General features: G+C 39.6%; 1 protein-coding gene across 1 annotated transcript; it reads left to right on the forward strand.

The window, feature by feature from the left end:
- The first annotated feature begins 1,428 nt into the window (after window positions 1-1,428).
- RSPH3 (radial spoke head 3) lies at window positions 1,429-21,850 on the forward strand. Its single transcript, XM_060029697.2, is given in 9 exon segments — window positions 1,429-1,857; window positions 1,859-2,397; window positions 7,128-7,215; window positions 12,696-12,837; window positions 14,406-14,551; window positions 15,930-16,133; window positions 17,717-17,879; window positions 20,283-20,369; window positions 20,784-21,850. Coding segments are annotated over 9 exon segments (1,947 nt in total). The 5' UTR covers window positions 1,429-1,575; the 3' UTR covers window positions 21,080-21,850.
- The last annotated feature ends 460 nt before the right edge of the window (window positions 21,851-22,310 follow it).

Here is a 22,310-nt window from a genome sequence, read left to right on the forward strand (position 1 = left end):
TCAAACCAACACTTCTATAGGAATTAGGAATATCTGTTGCTGAAAAGAAAAATAAAACCAAAGGATAAGAGTAAAACAAAAACCAAGAAAAGCTGAAAAAACAAAACAAAACAAAAACCACACAGGCGATTTGAAGGCACTGGAGAGCAACCAAGCCAGTGAGGACATAAGGGATTGGGATCCCAGGGAGAAGAAAAATACATAGTGATAGAGAACTTCTCCATTGCTTTTTCTCCTGGGGCATTTACTGAGTTTCTGAGCACAGCACTTAGTGCAAGCAGAAAGCAGTGACCCAGAAGTGTCAGGAGTCTTTCAGATCTGGGAAGATAAAAGCTAGAGTTGAGAACTTTAGACAGGTCTTGAAGGGACAAGACCCCAGAGATAGGGGGACCACAGAGAAGTAAATTGGACAATTTGCTTGACAATTTGCTTAATTTCCTTTTATCCTTGAGACATTTGGTTAATTCTAATCTGCAAGGACACTAGAAATCAAGATACCAAGCAGGTGCTAAGTGGTCAAAAAGCTAAGTAGACCTTTCCACAATCTCACAGAGCTGGGAATACAAACTTACAGAGTTCAAGGCCCCCCCAAGATGGGGACCCATTAAAATGCTAGGTTTTTTGTTGAGATTCTTAGAGGCCTATGGTCTGGAATAAGGGAAAACCAGAAATCGATCAGTCCTCCCAAAGCCTGAATCCTTTATTAAATGTCAACTCTGCCAGCTGAGTAAAATTAAATCCTCTGAAGAAAAACAACATAAGCCAGAGCGTCTCTGCATTTTTTTCTACACAATGCCCAACATTTAATCAAAACCCTTAGAGTCATCTTTAACTCGTTTCTTTCTCTAGCCCCCCACTTCTAGTCCATCTGTTTCTATGCACATCAGACACAATTTAAATGTCACTTTCTCCTTTGGCCCATTCAGAAACCACCTCAAAATTAAGAGATCAGACCTAAAATCTTCATTCAGTGTTTTTACCTCTCGCATTTACCATATACCTTTATGTTAGTGTTTATACAATGCCTACATCTGCTTTAGACCATAAGCTTCAAAGCACAGGAGGGATCTCGATCTTAATAGAATGCCTTATCATTTACCAGATACAGTTCTACCAATTTTACTCTTAACTCTTTTAATCCTCATGACAAACTCTTAAGAGATAAATTCTATTACCCCTATTTTGCAAATTAGCAAGATGAAGCACAAAAACATTACCTTGCCAGAGGTTACAGGGCTAGTACGTTGCAGAACCTGCATTTAAATCCACACAGCACTTAACTGAATTGAAGAACGCAAATGCAAATGCAAATAACCGATCGCTCAGGGATGCCTAAACTTCACTTACACAAACCAATATTCCTACATTGCCAGTACTAAAACCAATCCATTGCGTTTCTAAGGGCAGACTCACCCCATGATGCTTCATTCTTCAGGGCAAAGGGGGCCTAAAAGACTCAAGAAAGTGCCCACCCTTTCCCAAAATGAGACGTCGGTGGGGCAGGCCTTCACGCTCCGTGCGCCCGAGGGTCCCTTGTAGGACTAGCAACAGAGCGGTAAGCAGAGAAGGCGGAGAATGCAGACCAGCTGCGGAGGACGGCGGCAGGCGGCCCCTGGGGCGGGAGAGGTGGCGGTGCTGGGAGGCACCAGGGAAGCCCTGGCCCGGCCCTGGCACGTAACAGAGCTAGGAGCCCGGGTGCCACGCGTGTGCGACCGTAGGTGGACAGCCCGAAGTAGAGGCGCGGCGTCAGTGCCGGGAGAAGCAGCCGAGGGCGGCCCCCGAGGAACGAGGCCTGGGAGAACGGCGCCAACACAGGCCCCGCAAAGCCACACTCAAAAGTGGGACCGGGGACCACGGCCGTCCTCCTCAAGCCTCCGCGGGGGTCTGCCACGCCCGCCTCCTTCACGCGCAGGTGCATCTACAAGGTAGACTTGGGTGGGCGGAGTCAAGACCGGAAATGCCCCGGCGCACTGGTCTTCCCCCGAAACCCTCCAGCAGGAACTTCCCTGAGGTCCCGCTTCCAGCCGGAACGCTGGGTTGCTGGGCAACCGGTGCGGGTGGCGCCGGCGGGCTCAGTGCTGCACCGAGTAAGCCGAGTGTAGCTCCCACCTCCTGCCCTGGCAACTTCCCGTCCCGCCCGCTTCCCTTTTTGCCGCCTCTCCTTGCGTCGCGGAATCCCTGCCCTTGGCACTACGTGCACCTCTCCGGCTCCCACGACACTTTTGTGGCCACCTGCTTCGAACCCAAACTTCACCGAAAGCGAAGCGGTCTGACCCTGGGCGTGGCCTGCACGTTGACGGACCGCGCCTCTCCAGCCATGGCCACCTACACCTACACCAGCCGGCCCCGGGCCCTGCCTGGCCGGCGCCGCTGTTACCGGGACGACCAGATGCAGCAGTGAGTGAGCCAACCAACCCCTCTGTGATCTCACCCCCACCCCGCCACGTCCCGGGGCCGCGGGGTCCTGGCCCCTTCGCCCTGGCAAAACCTGCCTATGCTGCTTTCCCTTCTCTACACTCTGCGAAATATAAAATTTCCTCCCCTAAAGAACTCTCCCGTGGTGTGGAGAACTGAAGCAAGAAAGGGCAAGAAATCATGCTGGCATGATTGATAACATGTGGACGGAACCGACTTATTTCACTAAGTTTGAGTCAAGTGATGTTTACTGTTGGCCGACTATGTGCCATGCAGGCACCTTCCAGGGGCATTTACAGACATTTTCTTACGTAGTCCCCAGTGCTGTGACCTTGGTCTCCATTATGCAAATGAAGAAACTGAGGTAAAAAGGTGTCACACAAGGCTTCCCTGGTGGCGCAGTGGTTGAGAGTCCGCCTGCCGATGCAGGGGACACGGGTTCGTGCCCCGGTCCGGGAGGATCCCACATGCCGCAGAGCGGCTGGGCCCGTGAGCCATGGCCGCTGAGCCTGCGCGTCCGGAGCCTGTGCTCCGCAACGGGAGAGGCCACAACAGTGAGAGGCCCGCATACCGCAAAAAAAAAAGGTGTCACACACAATAGCGTGTCCAAAATGGGAGCCAACTAAAGCTGTTTCCACAGCAGTCTTTGGACAGGAATCAGGTTATCCTAACATGCTGGACCCCAAATTGTACTTTTACATTCATCAGTATTTTCAAATATTCAAATATCCATATTTGGAAAGGGCGTTAAACGTTATGGTTCTCTTAAAGTTCTTGCCGTAAGCCTCAAATTTTGGAATCAGCAGAACTTTACAAGAATTCAGGCTCCATGCAAGCAGGAACCTTTGTGACTTTTGTTCACTTAAGACTCTGCCTGACACATAGCACTCAACACAAATTGTTGAATTAATGGCTGAACAGGAGCAGTGTAGCTCTTGATGCTTATTTCAAACAGAGTCTAAATTCATAATTATCTTATTCTGACAATAAAGACTTTTTTTTTTTTTTTCTTTTTTGCTGTACGCGGGCCTCTCACTGTTGTGGCCTCTCCCATTGCGGAGCACAGGCTCTGGACGCGCAGGCTCAGCGGCCATGGCTCACGGGCCCAGCCACTTCGCGGCACGTGGGATCTTCCCGGACCGGGGCACGAACCCGCGTCCCCTGCATCGACAGGCGGACTCCCAACCACTGCGCCACCAGGGAGGCCCAAGACTTCTTTTATAATAAATGTCTACCACTTTAAGAAAGCCAAAACAAGGAAATTTAAATTTAAATTATTTATATTATAAAAGGATTCAATTTTAAAAGGGACTCCTTTGAGAAATACTTCCTGGTGCCTTTAAGTGGTTGCTTACAAATCCTTCCTATTAAATCACACCAACAGTTGAAATAAGAATCAATGGTGGTTCATTAGGAACAATTTCTTTTTTTTTATAGAGTTGGTTGATTGGTATATTCAAGTAATCTGTTGATTCAAGCCTTTGGAAGGAGTTCTTTTATATTATGTCTTTGATTTTTCAGTTTAAAATTATCCTTATTGGTGATTTTCAATTTATAAAAGTAATATATGCTTGTTGAAGCAAATGAAGAATACAAAATAAGGGGGAATAAAGGCAGAGTTAATTATCTCCCACCGACCTCTACTCCCACTTTCTTGTTGTAACCAAATTTAACAATCTTGGGCTTCCCTGGTGGCGCAGTGGTTAAGAATCCGCCTGCCAACGCAGGGGACATGGGTTCGATCCTCCCCTGGTCTGGGAAGATCCCACATGCCGCAGAGCAGGTAAGCCCGTGCGCCACACCTACTGAGCCTGCGCTCTAGAGCCCGTGAGCCACAACTACTGAGCCCACACACCACAACTACTGAAGCCTGCGCGCCTAGAGCCCGTGCTCCGCAGCAAGAGAAGCCACAGCAATGAGCCCATGCACCACAACGAAGAGTAGCCCCCGCTCACCACAACTAGAGAAAGCCCGTGCACAGCAAAGAAGACCCAATGCAGCCAAAATAAATAAATTTTTAAAAAATCTTATTCTTCCACACCTCCTTGCTTGTTCACTCATACAGGAGCATATGCACATATGTATAGAAGGTTTATTTCCAAAGTAGAATCATACTACACACATTAATCTGCAGTTGGCTTCCCCCTATTTTATAAGCTCTGATTCCTTTTTTCCCTAATTTTTTTATGTATACATGCACATACATATCTAATCTTTTAATAATTATCCTATCACTCATGCCTGTGGGTTTTCTTAGTACAGCCTTATTCCCCAGCCCCTTCCCTTGCAAACCTACTCTCCCTCTCCTGCCCCCAAACCATGTTAATGACTTTGAATGAATACTTCTGTACTTTTCTCCAGGCTCACAGGTTTATGTACACGTGTATAAATATATACAGACACATACACAGCTACAAGGGCTTTACTTCATAGCAGTGGTAACATACACAGTTCTCAACATCTTCCTTCACTCACTTAATTCTTTGTGGAAATTCCTCCAATTATTTTTAATAGCAGCATGATATCCCCTGATACCATATGTTATTAAAATTTTCCACTATTGATAGATATTCAGTTCACTTCAAGTTTTTACCACAAAGAAGGAAGTTTCAGTAAATAGCCTTATGTACTGGCTTTTATATATCTATGAGGCAGATTCCCAGGGTGGGATTGTTAAGTCATGTGTTTTTTTAATACAGACAAATGGAACAAAATATCTTTCCTCCAGAAATGTTTAAACGTATTCTTTTTCCCACATCCTCTCCAGCAATAGGTGTTATGGACTTTTTTTTCTTTTTGTCTTTGATATCATAAAAACAAAACCAAAATTTATCCTCACTATCACTTTTAATTAGCACTAGGAGGCTTTAATCAAGTAAGCATTATGTTTGGATTTTTCCATTCTGAAAGATCACTGGCTACAGTGGATAAAAATGTTGGAAAGAAATGTTGTTCCACACAGTTAAGAGACTAAGAGACTTCTGCAACAGTCCCAGTAAACAATAGTGGTGGCAGTGAGCAGTGGATGGATGCCAGAAAGATTTGGGGGGTAGAATCAATAGGATTTGCTGGTTGTAGAAAATGGGGAAGAGGGAAGAGTCATGGATGACTCCCAGGCTTCTAAACCAATTGGGTGATTAGTAGTACCATTTAATGAAATAGAGAACACTACAGAAGTAACAAGTTGGAGTGGGAAAATGATAATTAGTTCAATTTTGAGGTTGCCTTTGAGACATTTGAGTGAGATGTCATCAGGCATGTCAACTGGCTGTACAGTCTGGAGCTCAGAGGAGAGTTCTGAGCTAAAGATAAAATTGGGAGTTTTAGGTATATGGACATTAAGTGAAGCCTTGAGAGCGGATGAGGTCAACTCAGGACAAGAGAAGACTGAATCATAAGGAAATTCTTCAGTGGGGGGAACTAACAAATACCTGGCTGAGAAAGGAGTCAGAGAAAAAGCAGAAGAGCGTTGAGAATAATATGGTGGTATCAGGGAGGCCTGGGATGGAGAGCACTTCAGTGGGGAAGTGGCCGGCTGAGCCGAACACTGTCCAGGAGTCGAGTAAGATGAGCAGTGAAGCATGTCTGGGTTTTGAGTAATATGATGCCAGGCTATCCGGTAGTGGTTTCAGTATGTGATAAACAAGCAATTTACTACCCCTAACAGAATCATTTCTGAGAGAGTACTGTTATTGGTACAGGTCGCTATTTGGTTTCATAACCACAAATGGCATATCGTCTACAGAATTTCAAATGAAAATATCAGCTGTGTATTTTTCACTATTGATCATTCTGACCTCTGAAGTTAAAATTTTATTAATATTTTTAAAATATCATTTTAAAATATCTTGGAGGTTAAAGAACAATAATAAATGTAACTTATGTTTTAAGCCTGATTCTGTTAATGTAACTTTTCAATTCTGGAATCAAAATGTTTTCAGTCCTTTAGAGCAAGCCCCATTTCACCTGGGCTCTTTTCAGGTTTGTTAAGTAGTCTAACAGATTTGCATCCTAAATCTAGCTCCACCTCTCACTAGCTAGGTGACCTTGGTCAGATTCCTTTCTGGGTCTACTTTCTCTTCAGTCAAATGGCAACCATCATTCCCAACTTGAAGCTTATTGTGAGCAATAAATAATATCTGTGAAGCACCTGGCTTTATAATAAACATTCCATTTGTCTCCTTACTTTATGGACTGTGCTAAAAAAAAAATCAATTAAAGTATTTTCATCTTAAATGAAAATATTTTCATTTCTAAATCCTATTAAAAATGAGTTGACTTCAGACAGAGAAAGACAAATATGACATCACTTACATGTGGAATCTAAAGAAGTGATACAATTGAACTTATTAACAGAACAGAAATAGACTCACAGACATAGAAAACAAACTTATGATTACCAAAGGGGAAAGGGGGGAGAGGAATAAATTGGGAATTTGGGGTTAACAGATACACATTACTATATATGAAATAGATAAACAACAAGGACCTACTATATAGCACAGGGAACTACATTCAATATCTTGTAATACCTTATAATGGAAAAGAATCTGAAAAAATATATATATATATGTATAATTGAATCACTTTGCTGTACACCTGAAACTAACACAACACTGTAAATCAAGTATACTTCAATTTTAAAAAATGAATTGACTTCATAGATACCAATACTCTATTACAGTCATTATTTAGAATTTGCTTTTTTACAGAGCTGAAGAACCTATGCATTACGGAAACATAATGTATGACAGAAGGGTGATCCGAGGCAACACTTATGCTCTGCAGACAGTACCACTGGTAAGTATAATTTGAATAGTATAACACAGAGCGTTCTTGTGGTGAAGGACCAATTTTTGTTTCTTTTAATTTCTAATCTGTTATAGACTAACACATTTATGAAATAAAATAAAGATGAATTGCTAGAAAAATGAAATGAAAAAAAAAAAAAAGACATGCAAAATACAAACCAGATAGTGGTTGCCAGGGATGGGGGAATAGGGAGTAGTTATTTAATGGGTACGGAGTTTCCTTTTTACAAGATGAAAAGAGTTCTGGAGCTGGATGGTGGTGACGGTTGCACAATGTGAATGTAGTTAATGCCACTGAACTGTGCACTTAAAAATGGTTAAGATGGTAAATTTTACGTTATGTGTATTTTACCACAATTAAAAGTATTTTTAAAAATACAAACCCCAATTTTTTACTAGGTTAATAGAACTGTGGAGATCTATTCTAAAAGTTTCCAAATGTTTACTCTCAGTTTCTATAATTAAATTGTTATAGACCAGTTCAAATAGCTCACAGACAACACGAGTCTGAGGACCACACTTTCAGTAGCACTGGTCTAATATATTTAGGCTTGTTTAAATTATCTCATGCTCCAATACTGTTACCATTATTTAATCAAAAAGTCTGAATTATGCTTCTTTTCTTTAGTTCACTCAACAAATATTTATTGAGTTTTAAGTCCTGTGCTGGGTATGTAGGATACAGAGATGAGTAAGATATAGTGTGATATTAAGAATGATTTCTTGGGGATTGACATATGTGCTCTAATATGTATAAAATAGATAACTAATAAGAACCTGCTGTATTAAAAAAATTAAATTTAAAAAAAGAATGATTTCTTGGCACAGAAATGAAATATAGTTAACTTGTAAACACTATTTGACATATAAATGCTTACCACCACATGGGATGTATGGGATGTTAGACATTCTGAATCAGCATATATCAAAATCACCTAGAAAACTCAAAAATATATATGCTTCAGCATACCATGCATCTACTGCATTAGAACCTCCAAAAGTTGGACACAGGGGTATGTAGTATTAATAAACTTCCCTGGGCCATTCTGGTACAGCCAGTTCAGGGGCCAGCATTTAGAAACAATAGCTCAAACATGTGATATAGACATGTTCCAGCATTTTCTTGTGGCAGTAGCAATGAATACTGCCAGACCTCAAACAAGAGTAGAATGGAGAATCACTGCTTTTTTAGTCCTTTTTAAAAAAATTAATATTATGATGATTTGGTACATTTTTTTTTAGTTCTTTAGTCAGTTCATCAACACCTCACTTTAAAAGTATACTCAGACTTCCAGTTCCAGACATGTAGGAATTCACCAATTCCTTCCTATTCCTCCTTTTACGACTAAAAAACCCTGGATGTAGCACCACAAACAAAGAGGAAGATTCTGAAAGGTAGAAAGAAGAAAGTGGACTGGCTAGGAACCTCTGGACTTGAACAACATGGCAATGAGTCCATGGGTTTTCTTTTTGCCTCTCACATATCCCAGAGTGCCAGAGAAGCCTGCAACCTGCAACCACGAACACCCTGGAACCTGGCACACCCTAAGAAAAGCCTGCTCCCTCTGTCCAAAGGTAGAGGGTGGCCTCGTGCAACAGAAACCTCCTTACCATTGTAGCCCTCCTCCAGCCACACCCCAATGGATAAACCGCGCTGCCCCTCCACATGGCCATTGGTGAGGCCAAGGTGGAGAGCTGGACCTTTTAACATCTCCACGTGACAGCAACAATACGAATCAGTCCTCTGATTCATCCATGGAGTTGGTGTCAACAAGGGCAGAGCAGGAGGCTGAAGTGCCACCTCACCCGGGGCAGTGAGGTGGTAAGAGATGGTATAAATGGATCCCCTGCTTTTTCTGGGGTGGCATCAGCTGAGCCAGGAGGGAGCTGAATTTTCAACCCTACCTGACGGCAACAAGGAGGAACAAGGTAGTAAGAGGCAGTGCTAGCCAGAACTCAACTCCCCTACACTCCAACGCTAGTGTCAGTGGAGCATAGCAAGGAGCTGAACTATCACCCCCACCTGGCACCAGTGAGGTGATGCAGGTTGGCACCCTGCTTTCACTGCATGGTGGTAAACTTTCCTCTCCACTCACACCTGTGCACTAAAACAAAAGGGGTGACTTTCTGCTAAAACGATTAAGACCCATAGTCTCACAGCATAATACCCAACATGTCCAGAAGACAATTTAAAAATCACTCAATTGTACCAAGAACCAGGACAGTCACAACTTGAATGAGAAAAATCAATCAAGAGATGACAACACCAAGATGACTCAGATGTAGGAGTAACCTGACAAGACTTTTAAAGTGGTCATCATAAAAATACTTCAATCAAAAATGAACAATTATGAACTTTCTTGAAACAAATGGAAAAAAATAGAAAATCTTTGCAAAGAAACAGACAAGATTAAAATGAACCAAATGGAAAATATAGAACTGAAAAATACAATAACCAAAATAAAAACCTCTCAGATGGACTTATTGGAGATGACATAGGAAACAGTCAGTCAATACAGAAACAAATCAGTGGAATTACCTGGTCTGAAGAACAGGTAGAAAATAGACGCCTGCCCCCAAAAAAGCCTCAGAGATCTGAGGAACAATAACAAAATATCTAAATTCAGTCCCAGGAAAGGAGGAAAAGTGTGGGATTTGAAAAAATACTCAAAGAAATAGTGCCTGAAAATTCCACGAGTTTGACAAAAGGCATAAACCTACAAATTTTCACCAAGACACATCAAAATCAAACTTCCAAAAGCAAAAAACAAAAAAAGTCTTGAAACCAAGATTAGGGAAATACAAATTAGAGAAATACAAATTAAAACCACAATGATGTAACTACACACCTGTTAGAAAAGCTAAAATTTTAAAATAATAGTAAGATGAAGTGCTTGTGAGGATGTAGGGCAACTGGAACTCTGGTAGATTGCAGTTTGAAATGTAAAATGGTACATTGACCCTAGAAAATTGTTAAGTGGCTGCTTATAAAAACTAACAAACACTTACCATTCAAGTCCACAATTTAACTCTTAGACATTTATCCCAGAGAAATGGGAACATATGTTCACATATTAACCTGTTCACAAATGAACATTTGTAGCAGCTTTATTCATAATAGCCAAAAAACTGAAAAAACCAAGTGTCTTTCAGTAGGTAAATGGTTAAACAAACCTGGTACATTCATGCAATCAAGCACTGCTAACAAAAAGCCATGAGGGCTTCCCTGGTGGTGCAGTGGTTAAGAATCTGCCTGCCAGTGCAGGGGACACAGGTTCAAGCCCTGGTCTGGGAAGATCCCACATGCCACGGAGTAACTAAGCCCGTGCGCCACAACTACTGAGCCTGCGCTCTAGAGCCCGTGAGCCACAACTGCTGAGCCCATGTGCTGCAACTACCGAAGCCCATGCGCCTAGAGCCCGTGCTCTGCAGCAAGAGAAGCCACTGCAATGAGAAGCCTGTGCACTGCAACAAAGAGTAGCCCCTGCTCGCAGCAACTAGAGAAAGCCAGAGTGCAGCGGCGAAGACCTAACCCAGCCAAAAATAAATAAATTAAATACATAAATTTTTTTAAAAAAAAGGAATGAACTATTGATACAGGTAATAACCTGGGTGGACCTCAAGGACATTATGCTTAGTGAAAAAAAGGCAATCTCAAAAGGTTACATTCTGAATGATTCCTTGTATATAACATTCTTAAAAAGACAAAATCTAGAGATGGAGAACAGAATTGAAGGTGGGACTTGGAGAAATATAAAAGAGGCTCCTTTGGGGCAATGAGATAGGTCTCTATCTTTATTGTGGTAGCGGTTACACAAATCTATATATAAAATCATATAGAATAATATACACAGACACAAATCAATGCCTGTAAAAATTGTGAAAACCGAGTAAGATCTGTTAATATCTTATATGTTAATTTCCTGATTTTGATATTTTGTTATAATTGTATAAGATGTTACCATTGAAAGAAGCTGGGTGAAGCATACACAGGACGCTATGTACAATTTTTGCAAATTTCTGTGAATTATTTCAAAATAAAACTTTTTTAAAAAGAGATTATAACTAGATCTGAAACAGTTAAGTTAGGCAATGCATTTCTAAAATGAACTTGTTGTATTTCTGTTACCCTAAATCTTTCAAGGCTGACATTTATAATTCTATTACATTAAAAAATAGAAATAAATCAAGCATGATATTTACAATAATGTAGAATATACACATTATACAAAGGAAAAGTCCTCCATTGAAGAATCCCAAAATGATATTAGTAATTGTATTAGAAAAATAAAACTGTAGGTGATATTTCTTTCTTTTTGGTAAAGATATTTCCTTCTTTTTGGTGGTTATTTTATAATAAAAGGAAATAATAACTATGTAAGGGAAGAGCTATTCTATGACAGGTATTGTGTTAGACTTGTTACATTATCATCTGATTTGTTCCTTATAATCTAAAACTTAACAGATGTTATTCCCATTGTACAGATGAGAAAACTGAATATCTGAAAATGTGGGTTATTAGTCCAAGCTTTACTAATCCTAGTAATTAATAAATTAAGGAGTTGGAATTTGAGCTTCAGAGCCAATGCTCTTCCTTCCACTATATAATGTGAATATGGGGAAAATTTACGATAGGTAGTGTTAAGTTAGGAAAACAGTATAAAATGTATGATATCACCACAACTTCACAAACACTGTCTGCATTTCAATAGCAGTAGCCATTGTATTAGGAAGATGGGATTATAGGTAATTTTCTTTTTTCTTTTTTAAAAAACTACAATTTCAATTAAAATGTTTTTAGAAGTCTAATTTTAAATATTAAAAATTTTCATGTAAAGTACTTTTATATTTCTCCTTTTCTTTTCATATTTACCTTGAGATAAGATAAGTTAGCTATAGAGAAGGACTACAGAATTAGATATGAATATGAAATCAAGGACTGCCACATATTGCAGGACTACTGTGAATAATTATACTTTTAATCCCTTAGCTACTATTTTGTGCACTTGGACAGGCTTCGTTTGGACTGAGGATATTTTCTTTGTGAGCTAATATAGTTTTTAAGGAAATTCTGTCCATGAAATCAGATTTTTAAAAAATTCGAGCGCTTTTCAATTTCTTAAGTACACATTAAAATTTACTGTGACTGAATGGTTGTATCGGTTTACTAGGCCCCAGAGGAGTTCATGGTAAAAATCCTTGAATGAGGAAAAACAATTTATTAAATGGGATTCTGCACCCATTTTAATTAACAGTCATAAATTGAAGTTACTTTATATGTTTTGTCAGATACCTTTGTAATTACCACACAAAGTTCAAATAAATTTTTAATCATCAAGTCACTGATGATAATCAAGAGGCATTCTCTGACAGAGGCTTTTATACCATCCAGGAATCACTTTTGGAACAGCAGTCCTATATGCTTTGAGAAATATTTTCTAAATTTTAGAAGCCTTTTCTGTCACTCAGCCTGAGCAGCCCGATCCTGCAGAGATTCAGAGACAGCAGCAGGCTAAGAGGAGGGCTCTTGCCAAAAAACGAGCCCAAGAAGAGCTCAGACCACGAACGCCCGAACCCGTGGAAGGCAGAAAGCATGTAGATGTACAGACAGGTATGTGGGCCCGCCATTGGCGTGGTGGCTCCTGGGTGTGCTTGGTTTTCTAAGTCAGTTCATTTTATTTGGCCTTTATATTATTTATGTGTCTGTTATGCTGTCCAGTACTTCCCCAGTCACATGGTAGGAGAAGTCCCTTCATTAAACAAACTCATAGACTATATATTATTATTATATTGGGTATGGCTGCAAGTATGAGATGGGGTTTTTGAAAAAAGAATTTAATGACCAAATTAAGTTCTCTCTTAGCCCTTTTCACATATTCTATTCTCAAACTGGCATTATTTCTTACTTTTTATAGCCCAACATGAATCAGTGTTGGACCAACAGGAGAGGACAGCAATCTAGTTTTATTTTGGTGTTTTGTCTTTTGAGGGGAGTAAACCCATTTAGATCTGAGTCCCTCACTTCTCTCACCATGGCCTCTTCTTGTCTCTCCTTTTGTTCTCCATTCGCTTTGCTTACTCCCCAAGGCCATTCGGGCTTTCCTAGGCTAGTGCCAGGCTTTTCCTCTTGTTTGACTGTTGTCAGCTGTGGAGGCTTACCTAGATCTATAGGGTCTAGCTGTGTTGTTGATAGAATCTTGATAGTCAAACAGTACTTGGTGTTCTCCTTGGACCAGTGTAACTACTCGGCATTCACCTTGCACCCTGCCAAGATGGTGAGTAGATTCATCTGAGATATTTCTGGATAATAAGGATGAAAGGAAGAGGACCATTCCGTGTTTTTTCCCTACGTTGAGGCCAAGTGTAGAATGAGTATATGTCTGTGATTAGCCAACATAGTTGTAATTCTGAGAGAGCTAAATTTTAGTGTTTATTTATACCATCAGAATATTAAGTGATGGAATAGCAGGTACTTTTTGTTGAGTATTTCTTATATCTCAGAGACTACACCAGGTCCTTTTCCTATGTATCTCCTTTATTATTACAAAGACTCCATGTGACTGATAATTATGAGCCCTTTTACACATAAAGAAACTGAGGCCCAAAGAGGATGTAATTTGGCTGGGTTCTGTGTTCAACATCTGACTCCGATTCTCATGTTCTTTGCGTGATACCATACTGCCCTTGCCTCATATAAATTATTCCTAAGGTGAAATTTGGTTTCATATGTCTGTTTATAATATGTAGGCTAGAGGGAACATCAGGTGACACAGTGACATGGTGCATAGTTTCTTTAAATATCCAGGAATTTTAAAATCTTTATAAGTTGACTATCTTAGGACTCGTTAAATAAATGGATCGTTAACTTTGCATCCTGTGTTATACTTTGTGTCTTACGTACATCTATGGTTTCATGCTCTTCTTTAGTTCTGTTTTCAAATACAAAGCACAGTGCTTTCTCAACATTTAATTAATGTTCTAGCCTGAGTAACCCTATAGTCTTCCAAATATTATAAAAACGCTTAGCACACTATGTGAATTGAACCCCACATTTGAGTACTTTTATTCCAAGACTTGTTTTCTGATCCAAAATATTCAATTCTATTTTGAAGGGACTGTAGTTTCAAATACTTGGAATAGACCAGAATTTCAAACTCAATGTATATGGTGTTCTCTTAGAATTATACCTTGAAGAAATTGCTGACCGCATAATAGAAGTTGATATGGAATGCCAAACAGATGCATTTTTGGACAAACCACCAACACCGCTCTTTATTCCTGCCAAAACTGGCAAAGATGTGGCCACCCAAATTCTAGAAGGAGAGGTATAGTACATTATTGGACTTCCCTCTATCTTCTTTATAAATAGTTACAGTTAGGTTTACTTAAAAGCTTAACATGAATACAAACCACTTCACAGTCAAGAAGATTCTACTTACTGCATTTCTTTCCAAATTTATCTATAATAGTTTTATACTGAGCTACCCAGAAATGTTATTTTTTAAATTATTTTTTAACATCTTTATTAGAGTATAACTGCTTTACAGTGGTGTGTCAATTTCTGCTTTATAACAAAGTGAATTAGTTATACATATACATATGTCCCCATATGTCTTCTTGCATCTCCCTCCCAATCCTACCCCTTCTTGCATCTCCCTCCCTCCCACCCTCCCTATCCCGCCCCTCTAGGTGGTCACAAAGCCCCGAGCTGATCTCCCTGTGCTATGCGGCTGCTTCCCACTAGCTATCTATTTTACGTTTGGTAGTGTATATATGTCCATGCCACTCTCTCGCTTTGTCCCAGCTTACCCTTCCCCCTCCCCGTATCCTCAAGTCCATTCTCTAGTAGGTCTGCATGTTTTTAAATACCATGATCTCATTTTCCCTCTTTGCTGTTCAGAAATAAAAATTTTTAGAAATGTTTTTAGAATATTTACATATTTAATTTTTGTGCGTTTGCATACTTGCTTAATATATGAATATTAAGGTAGATTTGTACCAAATAAAAGTAATATCTCTGGTATAAAAAGTTCCACTGTTAGTTCCTTGTAGATTACATAAATTTTATGAAGATGATCTATGTTAGGAAAATAATCCTGAAATAATTACATTTTCATATCAGTGTGGAATGCATAAATAGGCCAGTTTATGAAATTGAAGAAGAGAAGGCAGTCCTTATGTACATAATGACTTCAGTGAGATTTAAGATTTGAAGGAATTTGAAAGTACGGTCGTTGAGATTGGGAAATTAAGTTTTCATAACCTACATAGAAGGGTATATTTGCCTCGAAATCCTAGAGATGAATCACCAAAATATCCGTTATTCTTGTTCCTTTGTTCTTCAAACCGTTATCAAAACGACCAGTAAAAACTGAGCAGAAAAGGCAGAGAATAAGAAAGACGGACATTTCCCTTGGGTTTCAGAGTTTTATCTGAAAATTGTTGAGTATCGAGGTTCATTCTGATGATTGCATAGGTCTTTTTATAACTTAGACTCAATCATTTTTTGCTTGTAAACAGCCTGTGTGCCCTTCAGGCTATTTTGAGGATCAGAAACCATAAATAAAACACCAGCACAGTGTCTGGCACACAGAAGACACTCAATAAATAGTATTCTGTTATTGCTACTCTTCCAGATATTTTTTCACTGAGCCTTTGGTTCATGATTACAATTTTAAACTTGCTTTGTTTTGTGTGTTTAAGCTCTTTGACTTTGATCTTGAAGTTAAACCAATGTTAGAAGTTTTGGTGGGAAAGACCATCGAGCAGTCTCTTCTGGAAGTAATGGAAGAAGAAGAGTTGGCGAACCTGCAGGCCCGTCAGCACGTACATGAGGAGTTACGCAACGTCGAGCTTGCGGAAGTTCAGCGACTTGAAGAGCGGGAGAGACGACACCGAGAGGAAAAAGTATGGAATTTTAGTTTCTCTCTTAGATTTTGGTTATTTAATAGACTATGTTCAAAATCACATGTAGTATGAACAGAGCTCAAGATCTTTGCAAACATATAGAAAAGACCTGTAGTAATTGTTGCTCAGGTCTCTCCTGTAGATCACAGATCTTTCCTGGACTGAATTACGTTTTTAAGTTCCACTTTACATAAATGTACCTACACAGAGTTCCCAAAGTTCCTAAATGTAACAATTTAAATTACATATGTTCCAGTGAAAGGCACTCTTAAATATCAAGAGTGCTAGAGAAAGAAATAACGTGAATTTGCCACAAGTCAGTGGCAGAGAAGGTGGCAGGAAAAAGTGGAGTATCTTTGGGTAGGTGGGCGGTAAGAAGCAGAAGATCTGCCTAGAATTCTGCATCTTATTCTCTGTGGTGAGCCTTGCTCCTCATCTGTAGAGTCTACTACTTGTGTCTTTATAAAATATTTATACTTGGGGTCTTTATAGAATATTTCTCTAGATTATAGGTTTTTAGAACCTTTAATAAGAAAAGTTTTAGAATCCAATTTTTAAAATATGCCAGAAACCTCTAGTTAGGAAGCACGAGGCTCAGTAATCTTTAGATAAGAGTCTGTCTGGGTTTGGCAATAACTGTCACCCTGTATTAAACACTGGCTGGATAAATGATGAAGGAGTTCCCAGACACCTGAAAGGGCTCAAAGAGTTTAGCTTACCACGCAGAATAGCTTAGTTGTCGGGACATTTTACCCAAAACCTAGTCAAATGGACTTTCAGTTCTCCTCCAAAGTGAATAATTAATTGTGTAAAGAGCATAGGGCTGATGGTAAAGATTGTACAAATGCAGGATTACTTGTTCACAATTATAAAATGAACACTGACAGAATTAGCTTTGTTGAAATAATTGGTGAAGACCCTATCAAAAAAAAAGTTAAATTTGTTTATTTACTGTTAGGAAATATATTTTAAAAAATGAAGTCTACAAATCATCTAGATTTATATTTGCTTAAACTTTGAAAATAGATTTAATTAGAAAATATATTAATGTTCCCACTTGTACATAGGAGTAGAGAATAGTTCATTAGCTTCAGAGGTTTCATATGAGCTACAAGAAGCAACAACAACAAAAAGAGGTTTTATAATTTTCTGAACTTTATGAACTCAAAGAATCATTACAAATGAGATAACTTATTGGCCCAAGTTTTTAATCAAAGATATCTAAGCAACTGTAATTTTCATATCAGCAATACTTTAAAATACTAATTAAAAATACATATAACTGTTATTATTCTTTGATATCAGCCATACAGTCAAACATGTATGTCTTGAAATTATTTTACTTGAAAATGGATCAGGAAACAAATTTTACCTTAAGTTTCATCTCCTCTGAATTCAGTACCTACCTAGCTGTTGAAATTCATTAAAATCTTGATGAAAAACCTGAACTGGTAATAGACACCTCGCTGTTCATTTTTGGATACAAAAATATAAGTCCAAATTCTTCCCGCTCACTAGAGTCAGCATTTGGGGAAGACGTAATAGCTGAATAACCACCTGTGGTGGCGTTTTTCTCTGGGCAGGAACGTCGTAAGCAGCAGCAGTGGCAGGTGGTTCACAAGCATAAGGAGACTGCACAGAAAATCGCCGCCCGAGCGTTTGCACAGCGTTACCTGGCCGACCTTCTCCCTTCTGTTTTCAGCAGCCTCAGGGATGCAGGCTACTTTTATGATCCTGTTGAAAGAGGTCTGTGGAGGTCTTTGTTAGATTAACTGTCTAACAATAAGCATCCTCTTCATGGTTCAGATTTATCGCGTGCCCATTTTTATTTTGAATTGGAATCTTTCTGAAACAAATTTTAAAATCAATTACAGTTGTTTTAAGAAAGAACTGTTACTAGTAAGAGGTGCATTATAAAGATCTTGATTTTAGGATGTTTACTTTCATTGAGAAACAATATTGGATAGTAGAAAGAAATACGGACTTGATGTCAAAAACTTGAGCTTGAATCCCAGTTTTATCATTAACTAAGCTCTATGACCTTCCGTCTCCTCCTGTGTGACACGAGGATCATTTAGGAGCTAAACGTCATAATGTAAATAAAACCTAAACGCGGACTTTTTCACCCAATACGTACTGCAGCATAGTACAGCCCATGGTTGGTTGAAGCCGCAGATGCAGACCTGCAGATACAGAGGTCTGCCTGCGAAGTCATACGCGGATGTTTGGCTGTGCCTGCGGTCAGCAGCCCCAACCGCCATGTCCTTCAAGGGTCAGTTGTATATGTAATCTATATGTGTAAGTAGTTGTCGCTAAGTTTTTCTCAGTAGACTTCCTATTCCAATCAAAATCTCTTTGGGGACAGCTAGTGAGGTTATGTAATGAGGTGTTTATACTATCCCAGGCATTGTATTAAGTGTTGGAGGCTTCAACAACAACCAAACCAACCTGGTCTCTGCCTTGATAGAACCCGTACCTGTTAGCCATCTCCCAGCATCCCCTCAGAGCCACTCTCCTCAGCTTGGTGTGGCCAAACGGAGGGGAAGAGTTGGCACTTTCTCACTGCCGCCCTCCTTCCTCGGGTTCAAAAGCACTTACATCCATGCTGCTTTGTACACAGGTCCTATTTCAAATGGCTAATACTGTCTGAGGGCAGATATTAGCCATGTCAGTTTTCACAGATGACACACTGAATTCAATACATAAGGGTCAGGTTACAGACAAATATTATTAGTTTACATTTCTATTGTACTTTGCAATTTTTGTCGTGTTTTTCACACATGATACCATTTGGCCCATCCGAAAGGGCTGTGAGGGAGGGAGTATGGCAGATTAAGTCCCATTTTTCAGAAGTAGAAACTGAAGCTCAGAGAACTTGAATTGCTCTTGGACACTCGGGGGGTGCTTAGGTCTGCACTGACTGGGACTCTGACTCCAGGTCCAGTGCCCTTGCCATGCTGCCAGCTTCCCGGGGTCCAGCTGGGCCTCTTGCTGTTAGTCACAGAGGCCAGCAACCTTTTCTGCGTTCATGGGTTGCTGGAAAAGTCAGTTATAGATCATTTAAAAGCTTGCAAAGGAGATTCATGCTTCAGATTAAGACTATTTATAGTAGTGAATATATATTCTATCACACTCTCTCTTGTCACCCATTGAAAAATAACAATTAGGTGCCTGCCCCCAAAAAAAGCTTTTTTTTTTTTTTTTGGCCATGCCGCACGGCATGTGGGATCATAGTTCCCCAAGCAGGGGTCGAACCTGTGCCCCCTGCAGTTTAAGTGCAGAGTCTTAACCACTGCACCTCCAGAAACGCCCCCCAAAAAAGCCATTTTAAAACATTAAAATGTATATTGTAAGGGACCTTTTTTTTTTTTTTTTTTTTTTTTGCGGTACGCGGGCCTCTCACTGTTGTGGTCTCTCCCGTTGCGGAGCACAGGCTCGGGACGCGCAGGCTCAGCGGCCATGGCTCACGGGCCCAGCCGCTTTGTGGCATGTGGGATCCTCCCAGACCGGGGCACGAACCCGTGTCCCCTGCATCGGCAGGCAGACTCTCAACCACTGCGCCACCAGGGAAGCCCAGGAACCATATTTTTTAAAGGCTTATACCATAGAGTAGATTTCCATTTCAGTTTGAACAAATTTATCACTAATGGAAACACCTCGTTTCCAACCCATTTCTACATGGCCTTCTTAGATGCCCTCTGACCCTTACCTCTGAATCTTGATCAGCTTCTGTCGTCCCCAGGCTTCAGCTGGGCTTCAGGTGGAGGTGCCAGCATTGCTCAGTCCTGGCTTTGCATTGCATTTGGCTTGGAGTTCTGCTCCCAGTTCCACACCCCCTGCTTCCACCCCCACCCCCCGCCTCCTTGATTCATCTCACATTGCACCTATAAAGTCAGTTCTAACACCTTTGACCCCAAGGAAGGCCTCATAGTTCTAAAAATACTGTTTCTACTGCAATTGAACAGAAATAGACCAGAAGATATATAGAGAATGTGGTAACAACAAAAGTGATGCTGTATGAGTCTATTTGACATTTTATAATAAGAAAACAATATTGATGTATCTGTAACATTAGGGGAAAACACAAATTCTTCCAATCTATAATGATGCCTAAAAATCACTTAATGAAGTTAACTTTTTAAATTACAGATATTGAGATAGGATTCCTTCCATGGCTAATGAATGAAGTTGACAAAGCCATGGAGCACAGCATGGTTGGAAGAACAGTGGTTGACAGTAAGTTCTTTTATTTTATTATTTGAAAGTCATCTCTGAAATTTTTCAGTAGAAAGAATATATAGAAGAAAGATATTTTAAAGTTTTGGTTCTTAAATTTTCAGTTTACCAGTTATATTAACAAAGGTACATAGTTTTACCCTCAATATTAATTTTGGTTCTTGTATAATTTGATCAGAATTAATATCTTCTGTCATTACTTTATAAGTTATATTCTGTTAAAACGGGCATTGACTATAATGCATATTTAGCGCATTAAGTGGCACAGAAGGTAAGTATGTTGACTTTATATAAAAGGTCATGATACAGGGAAGGGACGAGGGCTGGTGAATATTTTGTACTCATCTGTAAGTCAGCATTATAACTACCAAAATACGAAAAATCACAGTGATTTCTGCACCTATAATTTCTCAGTGTTGATCCGTGAGGTGGTTGGGAAACGACTGAGTCTGTATGAGCGTAAGGAGGACAGGCACTCTTCTCTGAAACCTGAGGATGGGCTCAGTGGTCCTGGAGGAATGAGAGACCCACCGGTGGGCTACGAGTTCCAGGATCACGGTGCATCACAGGCACAGAGGCCACTTCCAGACACAGACTCCCTGCAAAGAACACCGTATGATGCAATGTATATGGAGAGAGTGTCATCCCAAGACAGGAAGCTTATGGAAGAAGAAGATGAGCAAACAAATGAGGAAATCCTTCAGGAGTGAAGAACTGTTGCAATAGAGGGGAGCTTCGGAGCCGTGGAACCCAGCAGCAGCCAGTCAGCTTTGCGAGCAATCAGGTAACGATGCGCGAGTCCCCTCAGGTTATGTGCTAGGTTGTGTTTAGTCAACATGTCTTCTTGTCCAATGGACTGAGCAAATCAAATACGTTGAAATAATAAAACTAATTTTTAAAATGAAACTTTATTTAATAGTAGACTATTTAGAAGCTATATTATAACTCTAATGAGAATTATGTCTAATTACAAGCTTCCCATTACCAGTATATATAACTAATGAATGTATTTTTCCTTAGCCCTTCCATCACCACTGTGTAACTAATATATTTTTACTTACTCTTCCCATTACCACTATATATAGCTAATATATTTTTCCTTAGTTTTGTGGTTTCGTTCTTTTTTTAGTAAGTATGCTATTTAATGTTAGATATCAGTGCTGTCAGCCATTGAGCTTTTCTTCTCTGCAGAAAAACTGTTTAACTTACTCTAACCAAGAATCCCTAAATGTTGGGTAACTGAAAGCTATAGTGCTCTCTCCTTGCAAAGACCAAGAAGTATACCCATATTTGTATAAAATTAAACAGATAGTTACCCCTTCAATCTTCAATCTTCAAGTAATGCTCAAGGGATTCTATGAATTAGTAATATGCTCTCATCTAGTTTTTCACATTCCTGCTATTAAAAAATTTCAGGCAATGCCAATAAAGCTAAAAGTCCCTCCTCAGAGACGACCACTGTCATCGATCAGGTGTGTACCTTCCAGGCCTTTTTCAAGATATTTTTATAGATATAGATTTGAACACCTGGAAGTATATGGGATGTGTTATTTGCATTTTTCACCTAATAGTATATCTTAGACCTTTCAACATTAGTACATATAAATCTCTTTTTAAAATATGGTAAGATATTACCTAGTATGACTGTGTTATAGGGAATTACCATTTGACTTTTTAATCTGAACTTCTCTGGTGAATTTACCTGCACTATTGAAAATCACAGATATTTTATTTCTGAAATTATGAATCTTTAATCACTGAAGTCTTCTGAAGCTTTAGGTAGATATAGTCTGTTTTTCTCAGAATATTTATAAATATATAATATTTATAAATATATATAAGTATTTATAAATATATAAATTATTTGAAATAGCTTGCAGTTATTAACACACTTACTTTAGTTTCTTTTTTCTTTTAAAGATTTTTTTTCATGTGGACCAT

Source organism: Delphinus delphis, chromosome 14 (genome assembly GCF_949987515.2).
Source record: "Delphinus delphis chromosome 14, mDelDel1.2, whole genome shotgun sequence".
NCBI lineage: Eukaryota > Metazoa > Chordata > Mammalia > Artiodactyla > Delphinidae > Delphinus > Delphinus delphis.